At 60.5% G+C, this 23,405-nt stretch overlaps 1 protein-coding gene across 1 annotated transcript in view; it reads left to right on the top strand.

The window, feature by feature from the left end:
* Nucleotides 1-1,965: 1,965 nt before the first annotated feature.
* Nucleotides 1,966-23,405, top strand: part of LOC119089899 (protein patched homolog 1-like) — a 34,319-nt gene continuing 12,879 nt past the window's right edge. The window contains 9 exon segments of the mRNA XM_037212704.1: nt 1,966-2,211; nt 5,242-5,434; nt 15,089-15,278; nt 16,075-16,144; nt 16,489-16,586; nt 16,866-16,983; nt 18,411-18,625; nt 19,162-19,309; nt 21,174-21,314. Coding sequence (XP_037068599.1) covers nt 2,068-2,211; nt 5,242-5,434; nt 15,089-15,278; nt 16,075-16,144; nt 16,489-16,586; nt 16,866-16,983; nt 18,411-18,625; nt 19,162-19,309; nt 21,174-21,314 — 1,317 coding nt within the window. The 5' untranslated portion in view covers nt 1,966-2,067.

Below are 23,405 nucleotides of genomic sequence, written 5' to 3'. Positions count from 1 at the left end.
AACCCTGCCATTCCATTAGCTATGCCACGATCAAGACCAATAAAAGTTAATTGTCGAGTCGGTCATATCTGGCGTTCGTGAGCACGATTTCCAGGCATAACGGCCGTCAATTGACCCTCAATCAATGTTGTGCAAGGTACGATGACGTAATCAAACAATGACGTATTGAGAAACATGTTTCCTAACCAGAGAAACTGCGTTACCTGGAGCGGTCTTTTCCACTTAAAAGTGTACCAATAGTTGTAAGCGAGCTTATTTCATCCTATCTGAAGCTTCCTTCAATATCTTCAAATGTGGAACATTCCTATTAATGAGAACGGAATCGCATAGTTAGCATGTCATTCACACTTTTCACAATCATACCAACGCGTACGCATACTTTTCAGTTTTCATCGAAACGGGGCCGTAACTTAGCAAGGAGCATACATAGTGCGCAGCTCTGCATTGGAACATGCCTTTAAGACCGCTGGGAATGCCGGATTGTTGAGCGGTTCGGTTGGTAGCAGTCGGTCGGGAGCATCCACCTTAACTATGTCCGCGACCAGTTGTCATAAGTTAAGTTTCCAGTCATGCCGGAAATCGGAGCTCATTCTCAATCTTAGAAGCTTAGCCATTCAAAGCTTAGAAGCCGGCATTATTTATTGGTAAGATCGGATTTCAACAGTGTTTCTCCTGACATGTACCATATCATTTCCATAACACACATTGTAAGCAGACTGCAGCTTTGTCCGATTCGTGCGTGAGTTAGGATTTGTGCCACCAATTTAGCCACGCTACGCGACCTGACCAAAGTAATCAAGGCTATATTTGGTCCAATATTGGTTTGGTTATGCTGAAGATCACACATTCAGACTCAACGCACCCGATAACCTCATAAACACCGTGTTACGAATGGCAAGAGTACTCGGACACCTCCACCATGTCCGTGTGTTTACGGCTGCTGGTGACCTTTCGAAGCTCTGGACGTCCCCGCCCCGGCGGGTCTGACCGACAGTCAGGAGCGGTCGCATTTTGATGCAAATCGGTGCCAGAGGCTGGCTGCGTAGCGGTGACGGACTTGTGCGAGAATGATCTCGGCGGAGATTGGCGAGAGTGCCCGTCTGTTACCGTGTAAGAGCATCAGTTTTACCAGAATGCGGCGACGCACTGACTACGAAACTTGCATTCCTTTTACACTTGTCTGGCACCGTCCTTGACACTGTGATTGTAATTTACACTGACAGTTGTCTCTGACGTCAGTAAAATTCGCTCAGACCCAAAACGCAAGTTTGTACCATCATCAATAAAATGTGGGATAACTAGCGTTAGTCTTCGATTTCCCTGGTCGATGTCAGGCAAACTTATGCCCATTACATTTTGTAGATACACAACACCCGTCGCGTTTTAAGAAACGGAAATCAACCAAAAATTGGGTTGAACATGAGAACTGGCCGCATCTGAGGATAGGGCTGTCCAAACTGTGCTCCTCCCCTCGCGTTGGAGCTGTCTTTATTCGCTGCCGTTCCCATGTTTTCTTCTAGGTTGTAAAAACCCAGCTATGTTTGGCATCTGAGGACGGCAACCAAGCTGTCCATGCGGGGGCCGTCTTCACTAGCAGACGGCATCATGCGTCACTACAGAGGCCGGCCTGGAGCTGCACCCCCGCGCAGTGTCGCCCAGCTGACAGGGGCGGGAGTGGCTCGACAGTCGGCCGGACCACCCCGGCCCGAGGCCGGGCGGCACGTCTTCATCCAGCGGCCCCTGATATACGGCCGGCGCGCCGCTGCAATAAACGCACGGCCCGGCCGGTGGGCCGCCGTGTGTTTATTATGGGGCCGGCCGGGCCGGGTTCGCCGCCGCGGCCGCCGCCACCTGTGTGGTCCGCGGCCCGGCGTTGCTAGGGAACGCGCCGCCGCCGACCAATGAGCGCGCAGCGAGGCGCGGAGCAGCCGGCCGCCGGCGCCGCGTCGCCAGTCGCGAGTGAGATGTGCGCGGGTGGGGTGCGCCGCCCGTCGACGTGTGACGACCGCAGTGTGCGCCGCCATGTGCCGCCGGGCCGTGACCTAGGCCGGCGCGGCCTGTGACGTCATGACAGTGAAGGGTAGCGGCGGCTGCGGGCCGCCGGCCGACGCCGAGAAGCAGCGGCCGGAGGAGACGGCGCCCTATAGCAGCGAGTTTCTGCTGCGACCGAGCTGGACCGACGCTCGGCTGGCGCTTCGGCAAGTGAACAAGGTGAGCAACGGCGCCGGTGCCTCGTCTGCCCCTGAACGACATCCCTTGTTCTTCAGCTCAACTGAATGTGAGACGTGATTCCAATATCCGGGCGAGCCACTTACGACAGTCCCATCAGGTGTCTGTATCGGCGCTGCTGCAGCGAGAAAGTCGCGAGCCGGCTGACTGTCCCGAGCGTGCCCGGCGCCACTCGAACTGACCGCCCTACACGGGCCGCGCCTGCGCACCGCCCGCTACTGAGCGCTCACCAAAAACGTACGCCAGCTGTCCGCGCGTTGTTGACTGCGCGAGCTTGGGCATTGTGCCACCGCGCCGCGCCGGCGCGTGTGTAGGACAGGAACGCGCCTCGCTACGACCCCGTGACCCCCGCGGCCCGCTAAAGGTGTCAACACAGGCCACACACCGCTCGGCAGACACTTCAAAGACTGATGAGACGTTCTGCTGCGTACTCCGACTTTCGCTCCCCCTCGTACTACGGGGAGCTATTTTTAGCGCGCCCGCTTCCTGTCATCGGTGAATGAATCGGTCCTTTACGCGTGGGCGCAGAGGAGGGGAGGGGACTCCCGCTGCTGACCGGCTCTCGCCGGGCGGTCGTGGGGGGAGGGAACTGCTGTCCAGACAGAGTCGGCAGTGTGATGTGCTGTGTAGACACCGAAGTGACGGTAGGCAATTTAGATCCTGGTATTTCTCTGCCACTCGCCATCACTGAGTGCGGTTCCCCGGGGGCTGTTTTGACCCTGCCATTTTAGATGATGCATTGATGCATCATGCATTGATGCATTGATGCATCACGCAGTGTGCAGTACTTGAGCCTGTGCAGGAAATCTAGGACTGATGCGCTTGTTATTAGGGCTCAGTGGTTGGGTCATGGGTGTACCAAAGACGACTGTGTGGGAATGTTCCGTGACCGGGCAGAACCCGGCGTCACATTCCGTAATGCACAGTTGCTTCGTATGGAAAACGGTGTACGTGAATATTCTTATTGCAGTTTTCCGCACGTAAAACTTCGTACACAAATCTCCGTGTCACTTACCGTCGTGCGTCAATATTCTTATAAGAAAAACCTTGCAACCGCGAATATTTGCACCCGCCGCGAAACTTCATGTACCTTATTGTTCATATCGATTTTTTACGCACACATCTTTCTTTTTGCTTCCCTTCGTAAGTACACGCACTTCTTCGTATCGCTTCCCTTCGCACACGCATTTCCTCCTATCTCATTTCTTCGTTCACGCATTTTTACATACGTCGTTCTTCGTATCACGCTTTTCTTACGTGCGAGCTTTCGCTCTGCATTTTTGTGCATCGTATTTACCCGACAAAAAATTGATTCACATCGTATTTTGTGTGCTTTCCTTCGCATGACAGGTCATATTTTTAGTCATTTTTGCTAACCATCAGAACCAGAAACGTTGCCAACTGGTGAGCCCTTCCTTTCAGGACAAAACTCATTGATCATATTCGACCCTTATACCTGTTACTTCAACGTGATGTTGTCTCCGATGGATGATTCGTATATTGTATGGGCAAACAAATAAATGGGCCGTTGCCTTGAACCTTTAGTTGGCTTGGGGACTTCACACGATTGAGTGTTAAAAAATCAAAATAGGTGGAAGTCCTGAAAACCGTATCAGTCTGGTCACTTTGGAGTAGGGAGAATATCAAGTTATCATCTCCTAAACAATTGATAGATTAAGCGCTGATACAAAATCATGGACAAGTCTCGCATTTCGACTGTCTTATTGGTTGATGGAAGGAGAAAGCTTGCATCTTGTCGCCAAGCAAAGAAGCTGGAGTATTTTCTCGGCTCCTGGCCATAACAGTGTACAAAGTCCTCCTGGAAGAGCTTCACGGTGACATTAAGAACCATGCTCTTCCTGTTGTTTGAAAAAGTAATTGATGACCTGATACTTGCTTCTCCTTCACGATATTTTGCTCTCGTTATCCCGTTCTCTTCCTTGGTCATAATAACCCCCCTGGTCGACCTGGAAGTCATTTTAGCATACCAACGTGCGCTCTATAATATTCTGCCACGTTCTGTCTCCACACAACGTAACCCTGCCTTGCTGATGCATGGCCTGCCTATTCTGGGATGCTTATTCTCTGTTCCTGCATCTCTCTTAGTAAGATTGGGGTGCTCGGGTCAATTCGTCGTAAGCATCTCATTTTGCATCCCAGAAACTGGACGTCCACAACGTCGGTTACCGCGTTTAGAATAAACTAGAGACAAGTTTCCGATCATATGAAACCATGAACGTTATCTTATCTTACGCAAATTTATATTTGCGGATTCGAGAATCACCATATGCTTCCGCCCTAACTCACCCTCGCTACCTCATTAACCACAGCTGCATCCTTCCAGTCAAGCGCTTTTGAATTCGTATAATTGTAATGGGAATAATTGGGTGTGCAAAAAGGGTTACGAGCAATTGCAAATGCGACCGAACGTCATAACGAGGAATTATGCATCCGAGGAAATCCGTCTCTCTCTCTCTCTCTCTCTCTCTCTCTCTCTCTCTCTCTCTCTCTCTCTCTCTCTCTCTCTCTCTCTCATCTCTCTCTCTCTCTCTCTCTCTCTCTCTCTCTCTCTCTCTCTCTCTCTCTCTCTCTCTCTCTCTCTCTCTCTCTCTCTCTCTCCTCTCCTCTCTCTCTCTATCTCTCTCCCTCTCTCCCTCTCTCTCTCAGGAAATGACGCCTTACTGGTACCACGTCATACTGAGCCATGGTGTCGGCGATTCGAAGGGATTTTCACACCTGAAAAGGGACAGACTGATTCTATCAAAACCCTGACTATGGATACACATTTCTGTACACATTCCACCTGCGCGTACGGGCATGCCATACCACAGACGCTAAGGCCGTTACCAAACTCCTCGCACAAAGTGTGAGGCGCTCTCCAAATCACGATTGCAGTGGCAACAGTTGTTTTCCGCCCCGTTACCTGCTGGTGTCCCACATCAGTCCACCGCTGTCCGAGCGGCGCTCGGCGGCTACCGCGCGCTCCGTGCTGACGCCGACCTCCTGTTGCAGGGTGACGCGGACGGTAACCGGGCGGCGCTCTGGCTGCGCGCGAGGACTCAGTGCTACCTGTTCCACACGGGGAGATTGGTGCAGAGCCACGCGGGCAAGATCCTGTTCGCCGGCGTGTTGTTACTTGCCACATTGTGTATAGGGCTCAAGAGCATTCACCCGCAAACTGACATGGAGGACCTCTGGGTGGAAGGTGAGTTGTGCGGGCGCGTCGCCAAGAGTGAGCAGCGGGTGCGGTGTGACGCGTGCGGGAGCTGGTCCGGCGGAACGGCGCCGGCCTCGGCCGCGGCCACCGGGGTACTTCGGACGCGGCCCGCTGCGCAGCGGCTGCCGCCACTAAGCGTAGCCAGCTCCTGAGCGGCGAGAGCCGGTTTGGCGCCCTGTCGCGTGAGTGTCGCTGCCTTGACGCGGAGTTCTCTGCCGTCATTGACCCGCTGTGGCGTGGCTGGACGCCACCTGACATCAGTGGGTGTGGGGCCTCCGGGGGTGGGCTGGCCGCCGTCACCGCAGGCTGTCAGCTATTGGCCTGGGGGGGGGGGAGGGGGATGGCCGTGACCGCGGCCCTCAAAGCGCCGGTGGGCGCGTCGCAGCCGGCCAGATACCCGTGCCTTCCGCTCTAATGGATGTGTCGGCCGGCGTGATGAATGAATGTAAATTGCCGGCGAGCCGCGCTGTTTTTCGCCGCCTTCCTATCCCTCAATGTCAGACGGAAACGTCGAAAGGAAAAAACAACACATTGTGAGGACTTACTTCGGTAACATTTTGGTTGCAATATGTGGTCCCCGTCCCTGTCCTCTCTGCATATCCTGCGTCATCGCTTGCGACATGATCGACCTCTTGCTCACCGCCCCGCGTGCTGGCCTCCTCGTGTGCCGGCGCCGGTGCGCAGCCCCCACGCCCCAGCCGCTGGTCTCGTTGCCCATCGTTGGATTGTGTCACTGACAGTACCCTCCGTATCGGTAGCAGGTCGCCAAGTGAGCTGCGCCAATCGGCCCCAGCCTCTGGGCGCATTGTTCGCCGTCGGTCCCAGCTGTCGCGCGTGCCCCCATTCGTCAGACCTGCCGGGCTCAGTGCCCGTATGGCCCAACCGCGGGGCCTCGCAACCGGCAGCTGCTCGAGCCCCCGCCATTGTGTTCTCTCCCCAGCCGATGCGCCGTCCCGCCGAATTTGTCGCTGCTGCCGGTCGGAGCCGCCTGGCTTGCAACCCAATGTCGGTCCCAGACTCTGGGCTCGGTGCTATCGGTTCAGGGTGCCGGGCTTGTAGTCCACTATCGGTACAAGCTCCCATACTTGTGGCGCACTATCGGTACAAGCTCCCAGGCTTGTGGCGCACTATCGGTACAAGCTTCCAGGCTTGTTGCCCACCAGCAGGCTCAGCTGCCAGTTTATTTATCCAGCCTGGCTGCTCTGTCTTCACTGGCGGCTAATGGTTGCGAGCGGCGGGTGCCACCCGGGCGCCACGTCCGATTACAGTCGGCGGACGGCACGGCCGCGCCGCGGCCTCCGCGCTCGGAGCTCTCCTCGGAGCTCTCTTCGGAGCTCTCCTCGGAGCTCTCCTCGGAGCTGGCGGCTGCAGCTGCTGACGTCCGGGCCCGCCGCAGCCTCAGCTGGGGGCGACGGTGCCACAGGGCCTGTCACGCTGGGTCCGCCCTGAGCTGGCCTGCTCAGGTTGACTGTCGGTGTCATGCTTGTTTCCACCCGAAACCAGCCTGCTCAGGTTGGCTCTCATGGTGTCACGCTGGTGTCCGCCTCGGGTCAGCCTGCTCAGGTTGGCTCTCATGGTGTCCGCTGGTGTCTGTCTTCGGTCAGCCTGCTCAGCTTGACTCTGGAGATGTCGCACTGATGTCCGCCCGTAGCCAGCCTGCGCTCACACATCCGCGGTCGTCAGCTCTGTTTACTGCGCGCCGACATGCCGCTGGTGACATGACCTGATTAATGAGCCGAGTGCTGTATTGTGCTGGATCGCGAGCATTTATACACGATAAGGTCAACTTAGCACAAGGTTTTTTGCAACGCGTGGCGCTGAGGCAGAGAGTGGCAAAGACTGTTTGCTATACTTACGCTGAGCCATGCGCCCCGGGCCAAAGCGGACGAAGGGAGTGGGGAGGGGGAGGGCTACCTCGCCGCCCGATCAGCTTATAGTTGTACCCGTGGTGTTGCATGAAAACAATGGGCAAGCAATTATTTTCACCAGCGGGCGCCGCTGCCCTCGTGGTGCACATTCGTCGCAGTCGCTTAATCCAACGCGACACCTGTCTCCGCGTCAATGTCGTGCGGACAGCAGATACCCAGCAGTTTTGAATACAACTTCAGCGATTTACAACATGACGCTTGCGTGCTGCACGTCGCCGCCAGATGCGTGCTTTCGAATCCCCGCAGCAGGACGCGTCCGGCCAGGAACCCCATGCAAAAAGACGAGACCGCGGCGTGTCGTTCGTTCCCTCCTTCCGGCCCTCGCGACAGATCTATTCCGGCACATCGTCCGTCAGTCGGCCGTCGACGCCCGCCGTCGCTGCCGATGCCGCCCGGCGCCGATGGGCCGCCGTTTTTGCCGCGGCGCGCCGGCTCTGTCTCGGGTTTCGGTCGCTGTTTTGCGGCGGTCGTTGGCGGCCGCCCGTCGCGTGCCCGGGCGCCCGTTTTTGCCTCCCGCGCCGCCGCCGCCGCCGCCGCCGCCGAAGCCACCACCACCATCGTCGTCGTCGCTTGGGTGGTGGCGGCGGCGGCTGCGCCGCTGTTTGTTGACGTGGCCGGCTGGCGCGGTGGTACGCTTTGTTTGTGCAGACGACGCCGCCGCCGCCGCCGCCGCCGGCGGCGGGGGGCGGCTGCCGAGGATCGGCACGCGGCCCGACGCAGCTGGCGAGCGGTCGGCGTCGTCGGCGGCTGTGAGTCCGGCCCCCGCGCCGGTGGTTGTGTGTCCGGCCCTCGCACCGGCGGCTGTGGGCCCGGTCCTTGCACCGGCGGCTGTGGGTCCGACCCTCGCGCCGGTGGCTGTAGGTCCGGCCCTCGCGCCGGTGGCTGTCGGCCCGGTCCTTGCACCGACGGCTGTGGATCCGACCCTCGTGCTGGTTGCTGTGTGTCTGGCCCTCGGGCCGGTGGTTGTGTGTCTGGCCCTCGGGCCGGTGGCTATAGGCTCAGCCCTCTCGCCGGTGGCTGTGGGTCCGGTCCAAAAGTTAATACAATAGGTTGATTGGAGTCATTGTAGGTCACTGACCTCTTCTGGTCTTTGAGAAGTTAAAAGAAAGAACATTCGTTGACTTGCTTGAGATAATAATTCAAATAAAGCGTGAACAGCCGCCCCACAAAGCAAGCTCTATTGTAAAACACAATTTTGTCGTCCTCGACCTGATCTTTACACCTGACCCAAGGCCAATGGAGTTAGTTGTTATCCTAAATTCCATTGTCAAGTACAACAATCGTCTCAAAGATGCAGCTTCGTCTAGCACTCCGTTGTCCAATCAGATTCAACGATTATCTACGAAGTGTCTTGGCTGACAGCCATGGCCTACCTTTGACCCAGGGGTGTAGCCTCCTTTGTAGTTGGGAGGGTGGGGGGAGAGGCGAAGGCGAAGGGCCGCCAACTTGGGCTTCTGCCCCCCCCCCCCGTAAGTTTGGGAAGAAAGTGGGCAAGATCGGGGAAACACTGTTTTTTATAGATATTTTAGGACAAATTGCGTCATTTTTACTGTTCAGCCCCCAACTTATTTTGTAAAATTACGACCTTACTTTGATCTCCCATAGTTCAGTGACGTTGCAAGCAGGAGCGTCACTTAGAAAAATCGTTTGGGGGAAGGCGGGCTGAGCCAATAAATTTGACCTAACATGCCCCAAATCTGGATTTTTCTTCCGACTTCAGGCACTTTGATTTGAATTCCCGTCGCAAAATTGATATTTAAAAACAGCTTGGTCACCTCCAAAATAGTTTTCAAGCCGAGATATGGCTTGGCGTTTGAACCCGATGTAATAGTGATAATGCTGATGGGTATGGGTGTAGGTATGATGGGTACAGTTATGATGGTTATAGGTATGGATGGTATGATGGGAAAGGTGTTTATAGTGTAGGGATATATGATTGCCAGTGATCTGTTAAGATACCTCGTTTACCAGCGGCTCAGACACTTGCATTTCATTAACCCAGCATTTCCGTTCTTGATCATGTGCATTAGAGAGGGAGGGGGTCACAAGAGCATTACGGGAGCTGAAGTCAGCTTTGAGCAGGGGCTCAGGCCCCTTGACAGTATGAACGTGACACCCCTGATTACAATGTACATAATTTTGATATCATTCCAAAAGATCGGCTGTTCAACTATCTACAGCTTTACAAAGTTCGACGTTGCCATGCCATGATGTTCAGAAGCTATTTTGAAAAATTCTTCGCGACGCGGGAGGGGGGGTGGGGTGGGGGTTTGCAATCCGGCCGTGCGTTAATACGTGGGATGCAGGATAATTGAGTTGTGGTGCTTGAAAGAGTACGCCCAAAGTCACACCGCCCCGTCAACATAGGATTTGAGATTTTCATTTAAAACATTTGCCTACATTATGCAATGAGACAGACATTTCTGAACTACTTGCAGCTGAAGAGAGTGCCAGCAAAAGCTTTTGATCTCATGGGACGCTGTTCGCGTGATTTCTCGTTGCCGAAAATGGTGACGCGATACAAAGGTCACCAGCGTCACTTTCCCTGTCACTAGTACGCGGTATTCTCTATTGTTCTGTCAAATTTCGATTCCGTGCAGTAAGGAACGCTTTGGTCTCAGATGAACGCGGCAGCTTGTCCCGTGAGACTAGCGACCAGTGGCTGCTGGCTTTTTGGTGCATGTTCAGAAACAGTCCCACTGGACCCGGGTGGCGACCTCTCTTCAGACGCCATCTGGTGGCGTCTGTTCGCACTGACTCCGGTCATCGGGATGCGACGCGCAGCAGCCCTCAGCGGAGTCGGTGACACGCTCCCGCCCGACGCGCGCCGCTGAGTGCGGCGCGGCGCGCGCTGTCCGCCACTCTCCGAACACGGCGCGGCGTCTCCCATCCCGGCGCTCAGAGTCTGAGGTCGGTGGTGGCGGCGCGGGGTTCAAAAGCGCCGACCGCGACGGCGGCGACCTCTCCGTCGGCGCCGCCACATCAAAGGCGGCGCGCCGCCGCCCGGCGCCGGGTAATGGCGCGGCGCGCGCGCGCGTAAATCAGGCCCGACAGACGGGCGTCGTCGGTGCAGGTCCCTGCTGTCACCGTCTGTGTACAGATCGGGTCGGAAGATTGGAGTGGCGTGTTCTGTACGCCATCTGTCGGTGTTCTGCGGGCACACAAATAGCTTGGATGCTAAAGAGGGGTTTGCGTGTGACGCACGTAGGCCAGAGAGCTGAATGCCGTCTGTTCGGACCCACCGACTGGCGGTGTCGTTTTAGATCTTTTGGGGATTGAACCTTGCGGGCGAGAACCAGGAATCTTTTCTTATTTTATGGCGCCGCTGGTCTGTCGGGGGCAAGCGTTTCTTGGGCAGCATGAAGCCACTTCTGCTACCGCAGCGGATTGTCGTTGGCATCAGACGGCGGATATTTGGAATGCTATTATGGTTGTTTAGACAAGCGTCGATTCGATTCGATGAATCGATGAGCCTTCCTCCAGAAGAGTTTGATGACATTTTACACATGACCCGGCGAACACAAATACATGCCAGCGATACAGCATCCTTGTTCAGGAGGATAGGGTACATCTGTTCGCTCTTCTGTTTGTCAGTGGACAGCAACTTAATGCTGACGCATCATCAGCTAATCACGCCCTCTGCAGAAACGGAGAGGCCTATTACGTGTAACCCACTCCGGCTTGAAGGATCGGCCTCGTCATTTGCTATGGCCGGTCTGTCATCCCACGTCACCGTTTGACCTGGTCGATCGCAGACCGCCCAAGAGCCGGATCCATCCCCCGTGTTGGTGTTGGTTTGCTCCTGTTCGTGCAGTAGAAGTTCCGCAGCCCTGGAACTCTCCGTTTGGGGCTTCCCGCTATCTGTAATGGCCTCACGTTTTATAACGACAGTTTCAGCTGTCCCTGCTGTCGCCCCTGTTCGCTGTCCGCTGTCCCTGTCCGCTGTCCGCTCTTGTGCGCCCTCCCTGTCCTCTGTCCGCTCCTGTCCGCCGTGCTCGTCCCCTGTCCGCTCCTGTCCGCCGTGCTCGTCCCCTGTCCGCTCCTGTCCGCCGTGCTCGTCCCCTGTCCGCTCCTGTCCGCCGTGCTCGTCCCCTGTCCGCTCCTGTCCGCCGTGCTCGTCCCCTGTCCGCTCCTGTCCGCCGTGCTCGTCCCCTGTCCGCTCCTGTCCGCCGTGCTCGTCCCCTGTCCGCTCCTGTCCGCCGTCCCTGCGTGAGAGTCGGTCCTGCTCTGCTTTCCAGTCCGGCCGGGCTCGGCTGCCGAACCTGGTGACCCGGGCTCAGGCGCTGAGGACTGGGGAGAGTGTCTCGCGGCGAGCGGGCTGGGCCAGGCTGCCGCGGCCGGCCGGAGCAGGGGACAGAGTGCGGGGGACGGGCTGGGCCAGGCTGCCGTGGCCGGCCGGAGCAGGGGACAGAGTGCAGGGGATGGGCTGGATCAGGCTACGTTGCTCGGGAATTCCGCGGGGCTTTGAGCTTGAGAATGGTCAAGTTTAAGAATAAAACTAAACGCATAGCGTGCTCTAAATTTGGGAGACCCCTGTACGGCGTGAGTACCTCAGTGCATCGCGTTGCGGTCCGACTGGGCGGAGGTGAGCGCTTGCGATTAGGCCTTGTAATGTGATAGGGACCTGGGATACGGTAGTAAAGACACTGTTAGGCCCGCGGACGCTCTAAGAATTCAAACGCTTTTAGGTATGCTTTGTTATGTCACTGGTATTGTTTCAGGTGCATTCATTTAGAGAACTTCGTATATATCTGATTCCAGAACTCTGCCGTTAAGCGGTTGTTCCGTGGACGACCATTGCCCACACATTGAAATGCACTGCAGGGCTCATTGCACGGAAATGGTGCGCGTTTCATCGCAAACTCACCGAGTGCCTTCCTAAGTTGTACGCCCCAGCGAATGTGCCCGAATGTAATCCTGGAAAATGGAAGCTCCCGTAGGTTCGTGGCTCTGGTGTTGGGTAACATGCAAACATCCGGGCCGCACGCTGAGCCTTGACTTGTGCGTCGCCTGCTGCTGGCCTACACAGAAGAGTCGGCCTCCGTCCCCGCCGACCGGCCGCCGCGGCGTATTCCGGTGCGTTAGCATATGTGCCTGCTGCTGGCCTACACAGAAGAGCCGGCCTCCGTCCTCGCCGACCGGCCGCCGCGGCGTATTCCGGTGCGTTTGCATATGTGCCTGCTGCTGGCCTACACAGAAGAGTCGGCCTCCGTCCTCGCCGACCGGCCGCCGCGGCGTATTCCGGTGCGTTTGCATATGTGCCTGCTGCTGGCCTACACAGAAGAGCCGGCCTCCGTCCTCGCCGACCGGCCGCCGCGGCGTATTCCGGTGCGTTAGCATATGTGCCCGCTGCTGGCCTACACAGAAGAGTCGGCCTCCGTCCTCACCGACCGGCCGCCGCGGCGTATTCCGGTGCGTTAGCTTATGTGCCTGCTGCTGGCCTACACAGAAGAGACGGCCTCCGTCCCCGCCGACCGGCCGCCGCGGCGTATTCCGGTGCGTTTGCATATGTGCCTGCTGCTGGCCTACACAGAAGAGCCGGCCTCCGTCCTCGCCGACCGGCCGCCGCGGCGTATTCCGGTGCGTTAGCTTATGTGCCTGCTGCTGGCCTACACAGAAGAGTCGGCCTCCGTCCCCGCCGACCGGCCGCCGCGGCGCATTCCGGTGCGTTAGCATATGTGGGCGGCGGCGGCCACCTTCCGATCCAATTACGCCCGCCCATCTCAGTCCCGTAAAAACGGACCAGCTGCATTGTACGGGCCGGCTCGGCTCCGCAGCCGGGTCACGTTCCCATCAGCCGCCGACCGGGTGCCCCCCCCCCCCCCCAGCGGACGTGCAGCACGGTGAGGACGTGCCGCGCCGCACACGGCGCACCATTACCGCCGGCAGACGGAGACGGGGACGGAGACAGAGACAGAGAGGGAGAGGGGCGGCGGTGGGTTCCGGCTGTTGCCGGCCGACGACCGCCGTCCGCCGCCGTCTCACGTGCGCGCCGACCGCGGCCCGCTTCAGCACCCCCCCCCCCCCCTCACCTAGACGGCGGCCGTGTCGGATCGCTATCTGTCAGCCGGCGGCGGGCATAACTCTGGCGCGGCCACTGGCTGGGCGCAGATGCGTGCCGCCCCGCCCCCCACCCCCCGCGCCGCCCGGTCGCTGCACCGGCACGGGCCGATAGGATCACGGCCGCCGGCCCGGCCGCCACAGCGGGCGTCCGTCACAACTGGAGCATTTATCGTTCATTACGTCTCATTAAAGGGTGAACCGCGGGGCCGGCCGTCTCCGGGCCGGCCCATTAAACGAGATTCCGGGTGGGAGCCGTCGCCGCGCGCCGGTCCCGGCGGCGGGCGGGCCGGTAAAAACGGCGCGGCGCGGCGGCCCGGCCGGCCGGCGCCCGGCCCGCTCGGCGGCCGCGCCCGGTGGTCGCCCGTCGGCCGGCCCTCCGTCGGCCGCCGCCGCCGTTTTTGCCGGGTCTCCGCCGTGTGCTCGCCGTGCGGTGGCCGGCCGACGCGGGCCGCGGCCTGCACTCGGGGCGCGCCGGCGTGGCGTGGCGCACCGGCGCCGCCCGCCCGCCCGCCTCCTGGCCTCCTAACGACTGACTGCGATCTGGGCGCCAGATGAGCCCGTCTCCGGAGAGACGGATGCGAGCCATTAGTGGGACCGGCCTCTCCCGGCCGGCCGTTTCTTCATTTGGGGTCTGAGACGGCACCTCCAGGCTCGCCGCTCACCTACCCGTCTCACAACTTTGTGCAACTGGATCTGGGATTTTGCATCTCTCGTCGCCATCCCGGGTGTATGTTTGTTTGTGTGCAGCATGCATACTAAGTAGTCCGCTCCTTGAAGTGTGTGTAGTTCTGAACGTTGACTAGCTCCCACTTGTGTACGCTGTCCGTCAAAATGATGTGTTATGCTGCAGCATAGAGCTTAGATAGAGTCCGTTAGTTATGATTTACCACGCGCTCTGGTTCCATTTCTCCTCGCCACAGAGGCTTTCGCAACCTCCAACAATCAGACCCGTGGTGCCGCGGCGTGGAGCTCGTGGCCGGATGAAGTAGGGGAGTTATGGTTGGTTGAGCACAGAATGCGTGGAGTGCAGGATTGGCCGAACTGATCACCGGATGCTGACCTCAGCGTCGACGCGCGAGAACCTTTAATCACGTGGTCCGTGTTATTCAACGCCAAACAACTGTTCTGATTCCACGTAGCGGGACCCCGCCTGAAGTCCGATCAGATGGCGTCCCAGCGATCAGTACAGATCTTCAATGCTAGCAGCAGTCCACAGCAGCGGAAAGCAATGGTGCTTGCAAAACAATGTGCTTGCTATATATATAGCATGCATGGGACTTGACTCAACAGGATCTAGTCCACTGTCGTCTGCAAATACCGGGAGGCTCCAGAAAAACTTTATTTCACTTGACCTGTCCTGCCTTGACCTGAGCTCACCTGTATGGTGGAGGGCGGTCGGCTGAAGCGGGAGCTAGAGTACTGTCTTGACCCGACCTAACGTGTTGGCAGCCAGCTGGAGGAGACCTTGAGGGCGCACTGCCCTGACCTGACCTGACCTGACCTGACCTGTCCGGCAGAGGGTGGTCGGCTGAAGCGGAAGCTAGAGTCCTGTCTTGACCCGACCTAACGTGTTGGCAGCCGGCTGCAGGAGACCTTGAGGACGCACTGCCCTGACCCGACCTGACCTGACCCGACCTGACCTGTCCGGCAGAGGGCGGTCGGCTGGAGCGGGAGCTGGAGTACGTGCGGAGCAGCCTGGGCGACGGCGCCGGCTCGCTCAACCAGATCGTAGTACAAACGCCGCACGGCCAGGCGGGCTCCGTACTGAGGCCCGACGCCCTGCTCGCCCACCTGCACGCCGTCAAGGCAGCTAGTCAAGTCTCTGTCGACATGTATGATATGTGAGTACGGCTGGCGTCTGGCGCTCTTCTGTTTTTTAGGATTTGTCCCGATGCCCGGCGCCACGCGTCGGCTTGGAGGGCGAGGGCACCCGTGCCCCCCTCCCCCTCTGTTGTGTGCTTGTCTGGTTTCGCCGATTTGTGCCACTCATCGAAAACCACTGGTGAAGAAGCACTGAACTGTGTACCATCCGTGCGCTCACATGGTGCAGCTTACGAACTATGTAAGCCACAGTCCCGCCTGACGAAGCTCAGGCGTAGTGAGACCACGTCCTAATGGCTGCATACAGCACAGCTTGCTAACACGGTCTGAACCTGCTGCGGCGCACGCATCGCCACACGTCACGGCGTCTCTGCCGCGAAGCTGACGCTGTTCACATGACGGCTGTTGGCTGGTCGATGATGGCCTTGTCTCCGGCTGAGTCGCGGCGGGTCTGGGCTGGGACCCGCTGTCGGCCGTGCCGCGACACTGACCAGCGTCGTGTCCGTGCCGGCGGGCCGACGGAAGGCCTGTTTACCGGGGCCGCGTCTGCGCCCTGTCCGCCGGCGGCCGCTGTCGGCCCGCTGTAATGACGGCTGCTCGGTCCGCCGCCGTCCCTGTTAGCCGGGCCCGGCCGGCTGGACCACCCAGGCGGTGCGGGCCCGGCCGGCCGGCGCGCGGCTGCCGGTGCGCCAGCTGATGTGCGCCGCTGACATGGCCGCGCCCGGTCAAGGTCAGCGCCGGGCGGCGACGAGGGGGGGGGGAGGGGTGCTGTCGCCGAGCCGGCCGCCAGCTGACCGGCGACCTTGTCTTTTTCAGAACGTGGAGATTGAAAGATCTATGTTTTGCGCCGAGTTTTCCCATGTATGAAGAGCATCTAGTAGATCAAGTGAGTGGATTGTCACTGGTTTCTGCGGATAAATCCCGCCCGGTAGGCTGAGCGGTTATGGGATTATTGCGCTTCGGAGACCAGGCAGCCGGTTTCAGGCTGGTCTGCTGGATCTAACTGTACTTTGTGTACTAGCCGATCATCGTCATTTTGCCCATTTTTACAAGCATACCGGCCTTCGGCGCTCAGAACAGGACGATTTTGTCCGCGTCTCACCCGCTGTCGGCACGGAATTGTAAATAACTGAGGAGATCACGCCTGTTCCCTGACAGGCCACCATTACTCACTCGGTGGTGTGACACTTGTGTGTTTATAAACGACTCATCCTCTGTTTGTGATTTCAGATAATGGAGAAGCTCATCCCGTGCTCCTTTGTGACTCCATTAGACTGTTTTTGGGAAGGCTCAAAGCTGCTGGGGCCCGAGTTCCCCGTCACCCTACCGTGAGTGCAAGCGCTGCGGGTCATCGGCGGCCTTGCCCTCTGACCAACCGTTGCAAACTGTGATCAGGTCCAGAAAAACGTACAGTAACTGATGCGAGTACGCACTCACGCACCCGTCATGAACCGGATAGCATAGCGGCCGAAGTTCGACGGTGTCGAACGCGGCTGGTGTGGACCGAGCCAAGAGCCAGTTTGGACCGAACCATGAGCCGGTTTGTGGCGGGCCACAATCCTGGCGAGCGGTATCGGAGCCAGCGCTGAAGCTGTCTGGTCCCGCAGGCAGATGCCGGGCAAGCTGCAGTGGACAAACCTGGACCCGGAGAAGGTGTTTGGTCTCATGGACAGCCGATTCGGGCCCGAGTTCCAGTTCGACTCGCTGCAGAAGTACATGAAGGGGGTGAGTGTTATGCGCGCCGCGCGGCGGCGCCGGGCCGGCCGCGCCGACGCGCCGCGCTGCACACGTGACGGACGGCTCCATTCAGCGGGCGAGGCGGCCTGTCAGCGGCTCTTGAGCGCCGGTCAGCGCGCCATAACTCGCGCATGGCGCACCTGCGCCACTCTCGGGCACAACAGGGCGGCGCGCGGATCACTCGCGTCGGCTGGCGCATTGTGGTGCGGCGGAGCGCGGGTCAGCCGACCCGTGACCCGGCCGCGCGATAACAGGCCGACGTCCGGCCGCCGCTGGGAACCGAGCGCCGGCCGGCCGACCACCCAGCGCGCGCGCCCGGCCGCTCGCCAGTAACGGCCGCCGGCCGGCGGCGGCGGCGGCGCGGCTTAATCACACCTGCCGGCCGCCGGGCGAGGGGGGCGGCTTCATTACGCGGCTCCGGCCCGGCGCGGCCCGGCGCGCCGGTGATTACTGGCCGCGTTGGGCAGCTCGGCGGCGGCTGGCGCGCGGCGAGCAGTCCCGCTGGGCGCGGCCGTGTGTCTCAGCGCCGTACGTGGCGGCTTTTGGCCGGCCGGCGGCTTCTGGCTGGTCCGCGGCCTCTAGCTGGCCCGCGGCCTCTGGCTGGCCGGCGCCCTCTGACCGGCCCGCGACCTCTGGCTGGCCGGCGGCCTCTGACCGGCCCGCAGCCTCTGAACGGCTCGCGTCCTGCCGCTCGGTCTCCGAGCCGGCGTTCGGACGTGCGCCAGGCACCCGGCAGGCGGGGCCGCGGAGGGGCCGTCCGGCGGGGGAGCGGTCCCTTAGAACAGGGGCTCCGGGTCGCCACGGTGGGCCCAGGAATGACTCGCCCTTCCGGCGGTAACCCCAGTCCCGTCCGGCCGCGCCGGCTGGTCTGTATGTCTGGGTGGGAGGTCCGGCTCCCTGCTGGCCTGTGAATGGTGAGGTGTTTGCCACGCTGCTTCCGGCCAGGATGCGTATACACAGCCGTGAGATTGGTCGTCTGGCGTCCGGTTCGCCACCCTTTGTATCGCCGTGCGGTTGAATTATCTGATTGAGATGTCGGTTCACCGCCCTGTCTAGCGTCGCGCCCTTGAATCAGCTGATTGATATTTGCCGGTGTTAACAACGCTTCGAGGCTTTTCGTGCGCGCCCAGTGTGGCTCGCTGTCAATACTTATTCAGCGCCACTGCGCCGTCTTCAGCGCGCTACGGCGGCGCTGCGGTCGGACTCCGCGCTCGGCGGGGAGCCGTCGCGTCTTGGCTAAAGCGTCACTGTGATCCAACAGACAACAGATGGCTTACAGGCAGGCCAAATGCTGCCGCCTTGTGGTGCCAGTGGCACGGTCGTGCACGCCGCTGCTGGCCTCGCTGGCCCGGGGCGGTGGCCGCCGCCGCCGGCCCGGTCTGTGGCCGCGCCCTGACCGGGGTCACTGCCGGCAGGCGGGCATCACTAGCGGGTACCAGCGGCGGCCGTGCCTGGACCCGACCGACCCCGAGTGTCCGGCGACGGCGGCCAACAGCGGCTCCGGCCGGCCGCCGGACGTGGGCGCCGAGCTCACCGGCGGCTGCTACGGCTTCGCCACCAAACACATGCACTGGCCGGAACAGCTCATCGTCGGAGGCGTGGAGAAAAACCGCACGGGCCACATCGTCAGGTGAGCAGAGCCGCATGGGCCACATCGTCAGGTGAGCAGAGCCGCACGGGCCACATCGTCAGGTGAGTAGATCCGCACGGGCCACATCGTCAGGTGAGCGGAGCCGCACGGGCCACATCGTCAGATGGGCAGATCCCCACGGGCCACATCGTCAGGTGAGCGGAGCCGCACGGGCCACATCGTCAGATGGGCAGAGCCGCACCGGCCTTATCGTCAGGTGAGCGGAGCCGCACGGGCCACATCGTCAGGTGAGCGGAGCCGCACGGGCCACATCGTCAGGTGAGCGGAGCCGCACCGGCCTCATCGTCAGGTGGGAAAGAGAGAGGCAACGAGGCAAGGGGGAGCCAGGGGGAGGCAACGCTGCGACGGGCGTCGCCAGTCGGCCGCTGAAGATCTGGCCGCTTCGTGAGGCAGGGGCCGGGCTGGATCTGGTCCGGGCCAGATCTTATGCCGCCTGCTCTTGTGAGGCCGGGTCTGGTGCCGCTTGTCCCTGTAGCCGGGTCTGCCCGCTCACCAGCCGGGTTGTCTTTGGACAGGGCTAGCGCGCTCCAGACGGTGATTCAGCTGATGGGGGAGAAGAACCTGTACGAGTACTGGACCGACAACTGGAAGACGCACAACATGGACTGGAGTGTGCCCATGGCCAAGGCTGTGCTGGACGCCTGGCAGCTCAAGTTCTCAGAGGTTAGCACTACACTTCTCTCTGTCTCTGTGCTTGCTCCTCGCAGTCGCCGCCATTCTTTGCAGATGAGGCCAGTGTTGTGCCGTTCGGGTCTTTGGTTATGAATCCCACCGAGAGAATAGTAATGAGACCGACTCCAAAGTGGTGTTGTCATTCTGATGGTCATGTTGTGTTCTCAAATGTTCTTGGTTGTCAGCAGTCTGTGTGAACGATTTCCGAACTGATCTAGTGTTTTGCCCGTACAGGTGCTTATTTATTAACCTATATTATTATGTAGACTATATATATATATATATATATATATATATATATATATATATATATTAATCTAAACTAATTATATTATTAAGATTTTAAAATGTGGGCTGAGTCTGGATCCTGCATCCTCGCCATGCCGCGGACAGGCCACGCGTTTTGGATATCTGACGTTCCAAGATGTAATCGTCTATGGCGTGTTGTGGGAACATCGTAATATTCAACGTTTAGTAAGATGGCTATTCGGATAACTTGGTGGGGTCAGGATTTTCCAAAAGGCTGGTTGACGGAACGGGTAGATATCTTTAGTGCCAGGCTCCAATCGAAACTGCAGCACTTATCGCAAAATTGTATCCGCTCACTAGTCATTTACCGTTGCCGCCTGTTTTAGGCCACGGCCGCGGTGGTGATGGATCGCATGTCAAGGAACGGAGGCCTGCTGTTTAATGAGTCATGTTTTCACCGCATATCGCTGGTCGTGTTTGTGACGCGCCTTGGACCGAATATTGCGTTGATTTAAGCACCCTGTATGGACCCCGCACTTCTGTTGAGAGTCGCCGCGGGCTGCCGGGCCCGATGTATTCACCCCCCCCCCCCTCCCCCGCGGCGGCCTGCTCCAGGCGCTCCGTGCCAGGCCGCCTCTCTGAGAGCCTCCCCGGCGTCACGGCCGGCCGGCCAGCCTCGCGATGAAGCCATCAGCGCGCGGCGCGGCGCCGGCGGCCGTTCCCAGACGGGCTCGGTGCAGGCCGACCGGCCGGCAGCGGCCGCGCCGCCTCGGCCCGGCGCCGGCCGCGCTGCACCACGCGCTGGGTGGTCGCCGACATCGGCCGTACGGCTGAAATACGACCGGCTCCAATTACAAATCATGTTTGTGGGGGCTTAATTAAAAGACGCGGTGTGTGGCGGGGCGGCGTCCGCCGCCGCTGCCGCCTGCGCACCATGTGTTATGGCCGCCCCTGCAGGCGACGGGGACGGGTGGCCGCGGGGCGGGGACACGCCGGCTCCCCTCCCCCAGGGATTCGGGGGCACCCGGGGAAGCTCGACTAGCTGCACCGCCCGCGAGTTTGCAGACGCGTCTCGGACAGATTTATGCCGGTCATGGCCGCATAGTTCGACCCCGTAACCGGAGACTGGAGCACGTGCCGGTGCATACGGGCCCATCCCGCCACCGCCGCTGTCCTACCCATCACATGCTCAGGCAGCTTTGTGTGGCTGCTGGTCATGGGATCCGTTTGTGGACGCCGAGGATGCCACCGGTCACGAGCTCTTTACGTGCCTTGAATTCCGCGTGCACTTTTGGTGGACTAGGTGGCTATTGAATGCGCATTTGGCGAATCAGCGCTATATCCGTGGTATTTGCGTGCTGATTCGGACGCGATCCATGGTTCCCGACGCTCAAATACGCCAACTGCGGCGCTACCACATAAACCTGTGCTCGATAACAGGTAGCATAACTGTCAGCGACAGCTACACAGTTGGTTTGCAGGACGACCAGCGTGCTGGGCCATCGGCGAGTTAGGCCGACGGCAGATGGGATCAGCGGCGTCGCCGGGTCGTGGCTCGCTCGGCAGCTGAGCTGACCCCCGCCTCCTTCCCTCCCTCTGTTGGCAGGAGGTCAAGCGGTACACGGAGCAGCACGCCGGCACCCGGCCGTACAACATCCACTCGTACTCGACCGAGTCGCTGGACCAGATGCTGCGGCAGTTCGCCAGCTTCGACCTGACGCGGCTGGGCATCGGCTACGGTCTCATGGTGCGTGTGCCGCCGCCGTGTGTATACCCCGCCCATCGCCAGGCGACACATCTGCCGCCGTGTGTGTACTCCGCCCATCGCCAGGCGACACACCTGCCGCCGTGTGTGTACTCCGCCCATCGCCAGGCGACACATCTGCCGCCGCGTTTGTGCCCCGCCCGTTGCTAGGCGACGCATTCCCATCATTCCACCTCGCTAGTCACAGTCTTGTTGTCTCAAAGTCGTAGTTAATTTATTTGGCTACGTTTCGGATGTAGAATCCTACTGAGTCTCAAACCATCCCCCGCCCACATCATAAAATCTCCAGCAACTTCGTCAGCTGTCTGACCACCACACGCTGCCCACATGCGGCTGTATGAGGCATGTGTGAGACGCCCGTGGTCTGGCGCCTCCTGACACGCCGGCCGGGTAGTGGCCCGCGTGATGACGCCGCGTCTGTCAGCGCACCAGCTCGGCACGCGGCAGCGCACGGGCGGGTCAGTCGAATGCCCGGCATGGTGCGAAGGCCGGGCCGTCAGCAAGCCGATGGGGACCGTCATCGTGACGGTAGCGTAACGATAGCGGTCCCGCAGCGTGTCCGTCATCATGCCGGCACCCAGTGGCATGTGGGCTCGCCACGACTGCAGCATGTCCGTCAGCGTGTTGGTGGGATGCTCGTCGCCATGTCGATGAGATATCTGTCACCATGTCGATCACATGTCCGTCAACACGTGGGTAAAGTGTCCGATACCGAACCGGCTAGCACTCCGTCAGTGTGCGAGAGCCGGCTGTGCGCCACCGTGTCCATGTTATGTTGAGAGCTTATGGGTGCTGTGTCCATCAGGGCAATGGCCGGGCCGGTATAGGGTGCCGTGTCCGCCGCGGCAGTGTTCGGACCGGTAGCGGGTGCCGTGTCCACCGGGGCAGTATCCGGGACGGGAGCGGGTGCCGTGTCCGCCACGGCAGTGTTGGGACCGGCAGCTGGTGCCGTGTCCACCGGGGCAGTGTCCGGGACGGCAGCGGGTGCCGTTTCTACCGCGGCAGCGTCCGGACCGGCAGCGGATGCCGTGTCCACCGGGGCAGTGTCCGGGACGGCAGCGGGTGCCGTGTCCACCGGGGCAGTGTCCGGACCGGCAGCGGGTGCCGTGTCCGCCGCGGCAGTGTCCGGACCGGCAGCGGATGCCGTGTCCACCGGGGCAGTGTCCGGGACGGCAGCGGGTGCCGTGTCCGCCACGGCAGCGTTGGGACCGGCAGCGGGTGCCGTGTCCGCCACGGCAGTGTCCGGACCGGCAGCGGGTGCCGTGTCCACCGGGGCAGTGTCCGGGACGGCAGCGGGTGCCGTGTCCGCCACGGCAGCGTTGGGACCGGCAGCGGGTGCCGTGTCCGCCGCGGCAGTGTCCGGACCGGCAGCGGGTGCCGTGTCCACCAGGGCAGTGTCCGGACCGGCAGCGGGTGCCGTGTCCGCCACGGCAGTGTTGGGACCGGCAGCGGGTGCCGTGTCCACCGCGGCAGTGTCCGGACCGGCAGCGGGTGCCGTGCCGCCGCGGCTCGTGCTGCCTGGCCCGGCCCCGTCAGTTAGCTGCACGCTCCTCCCTGGCCGCCGTCATTAAGATGCGGCCGACTGATACGCTGCAGCTGTTTCGCGCTTTGTAACGGCCGCTCGGCAACCTCTGACCCGCGGCCGTGCCGCTGGCGGGCGCGGGGCCGGCGTCGGCGCCCGGCGCCGGGCGGCCGCAGGTGTCGGCTGCCCCGCACGCGGCCGGCGTGAGCGCGAGCGGCCGCGCCGGCCTGGTGACGCGCCAGCCGGCGAGCGCGCCGTCCTCCCCTGCAGCGGAGTCCTGAGGTGGTGCAGCGCTCCCCGCCGACCGCGGCCCGCTCTCTGTGTCTGTGTGGTCCCTCCGTGTGTGGCAGCTGACAAGCAGCTGGCGTCGTTTCTCACCGCTCGGTGCTGGCGGGTCCTGTCTCACCGTCCGGCTCTGATTCGCTGTTTCTCACCGCCTGGTGCTGGCGCGCCTTCTCACCGCCGGGCGCCGACTCATACTCTCTCGCCGCTGGGCGTTGACTCATAGTCTCGCGCTGCCGGACGCTAACTCGTTTCCTCTCATCGGTGGG

The sequence above is a fragment of the Pollicipes pollicipes genome, unplaced genomic scaffold (assembly GCF_011947565.3).
Source record: "Pollicipes pollicipes isolate AB1234 unplaced genomic scaffold, Ppol_2.1 Scaffold_3087;HRSCAF=3621_pilon_pilon_pilon, whole genome shotgun sequence".
In the NCBI taxonomy this organism is placed as follows: Eukaryota; Metazoa; Arthropoda; class Thecostraca; order Pollicipedomorpha; family Pollicipedidae; genus Pollicipes; species Pollicipes pollicipes.
This window is presented reverse-complemented; position numbering and strand designations above follow the sequence as displayed.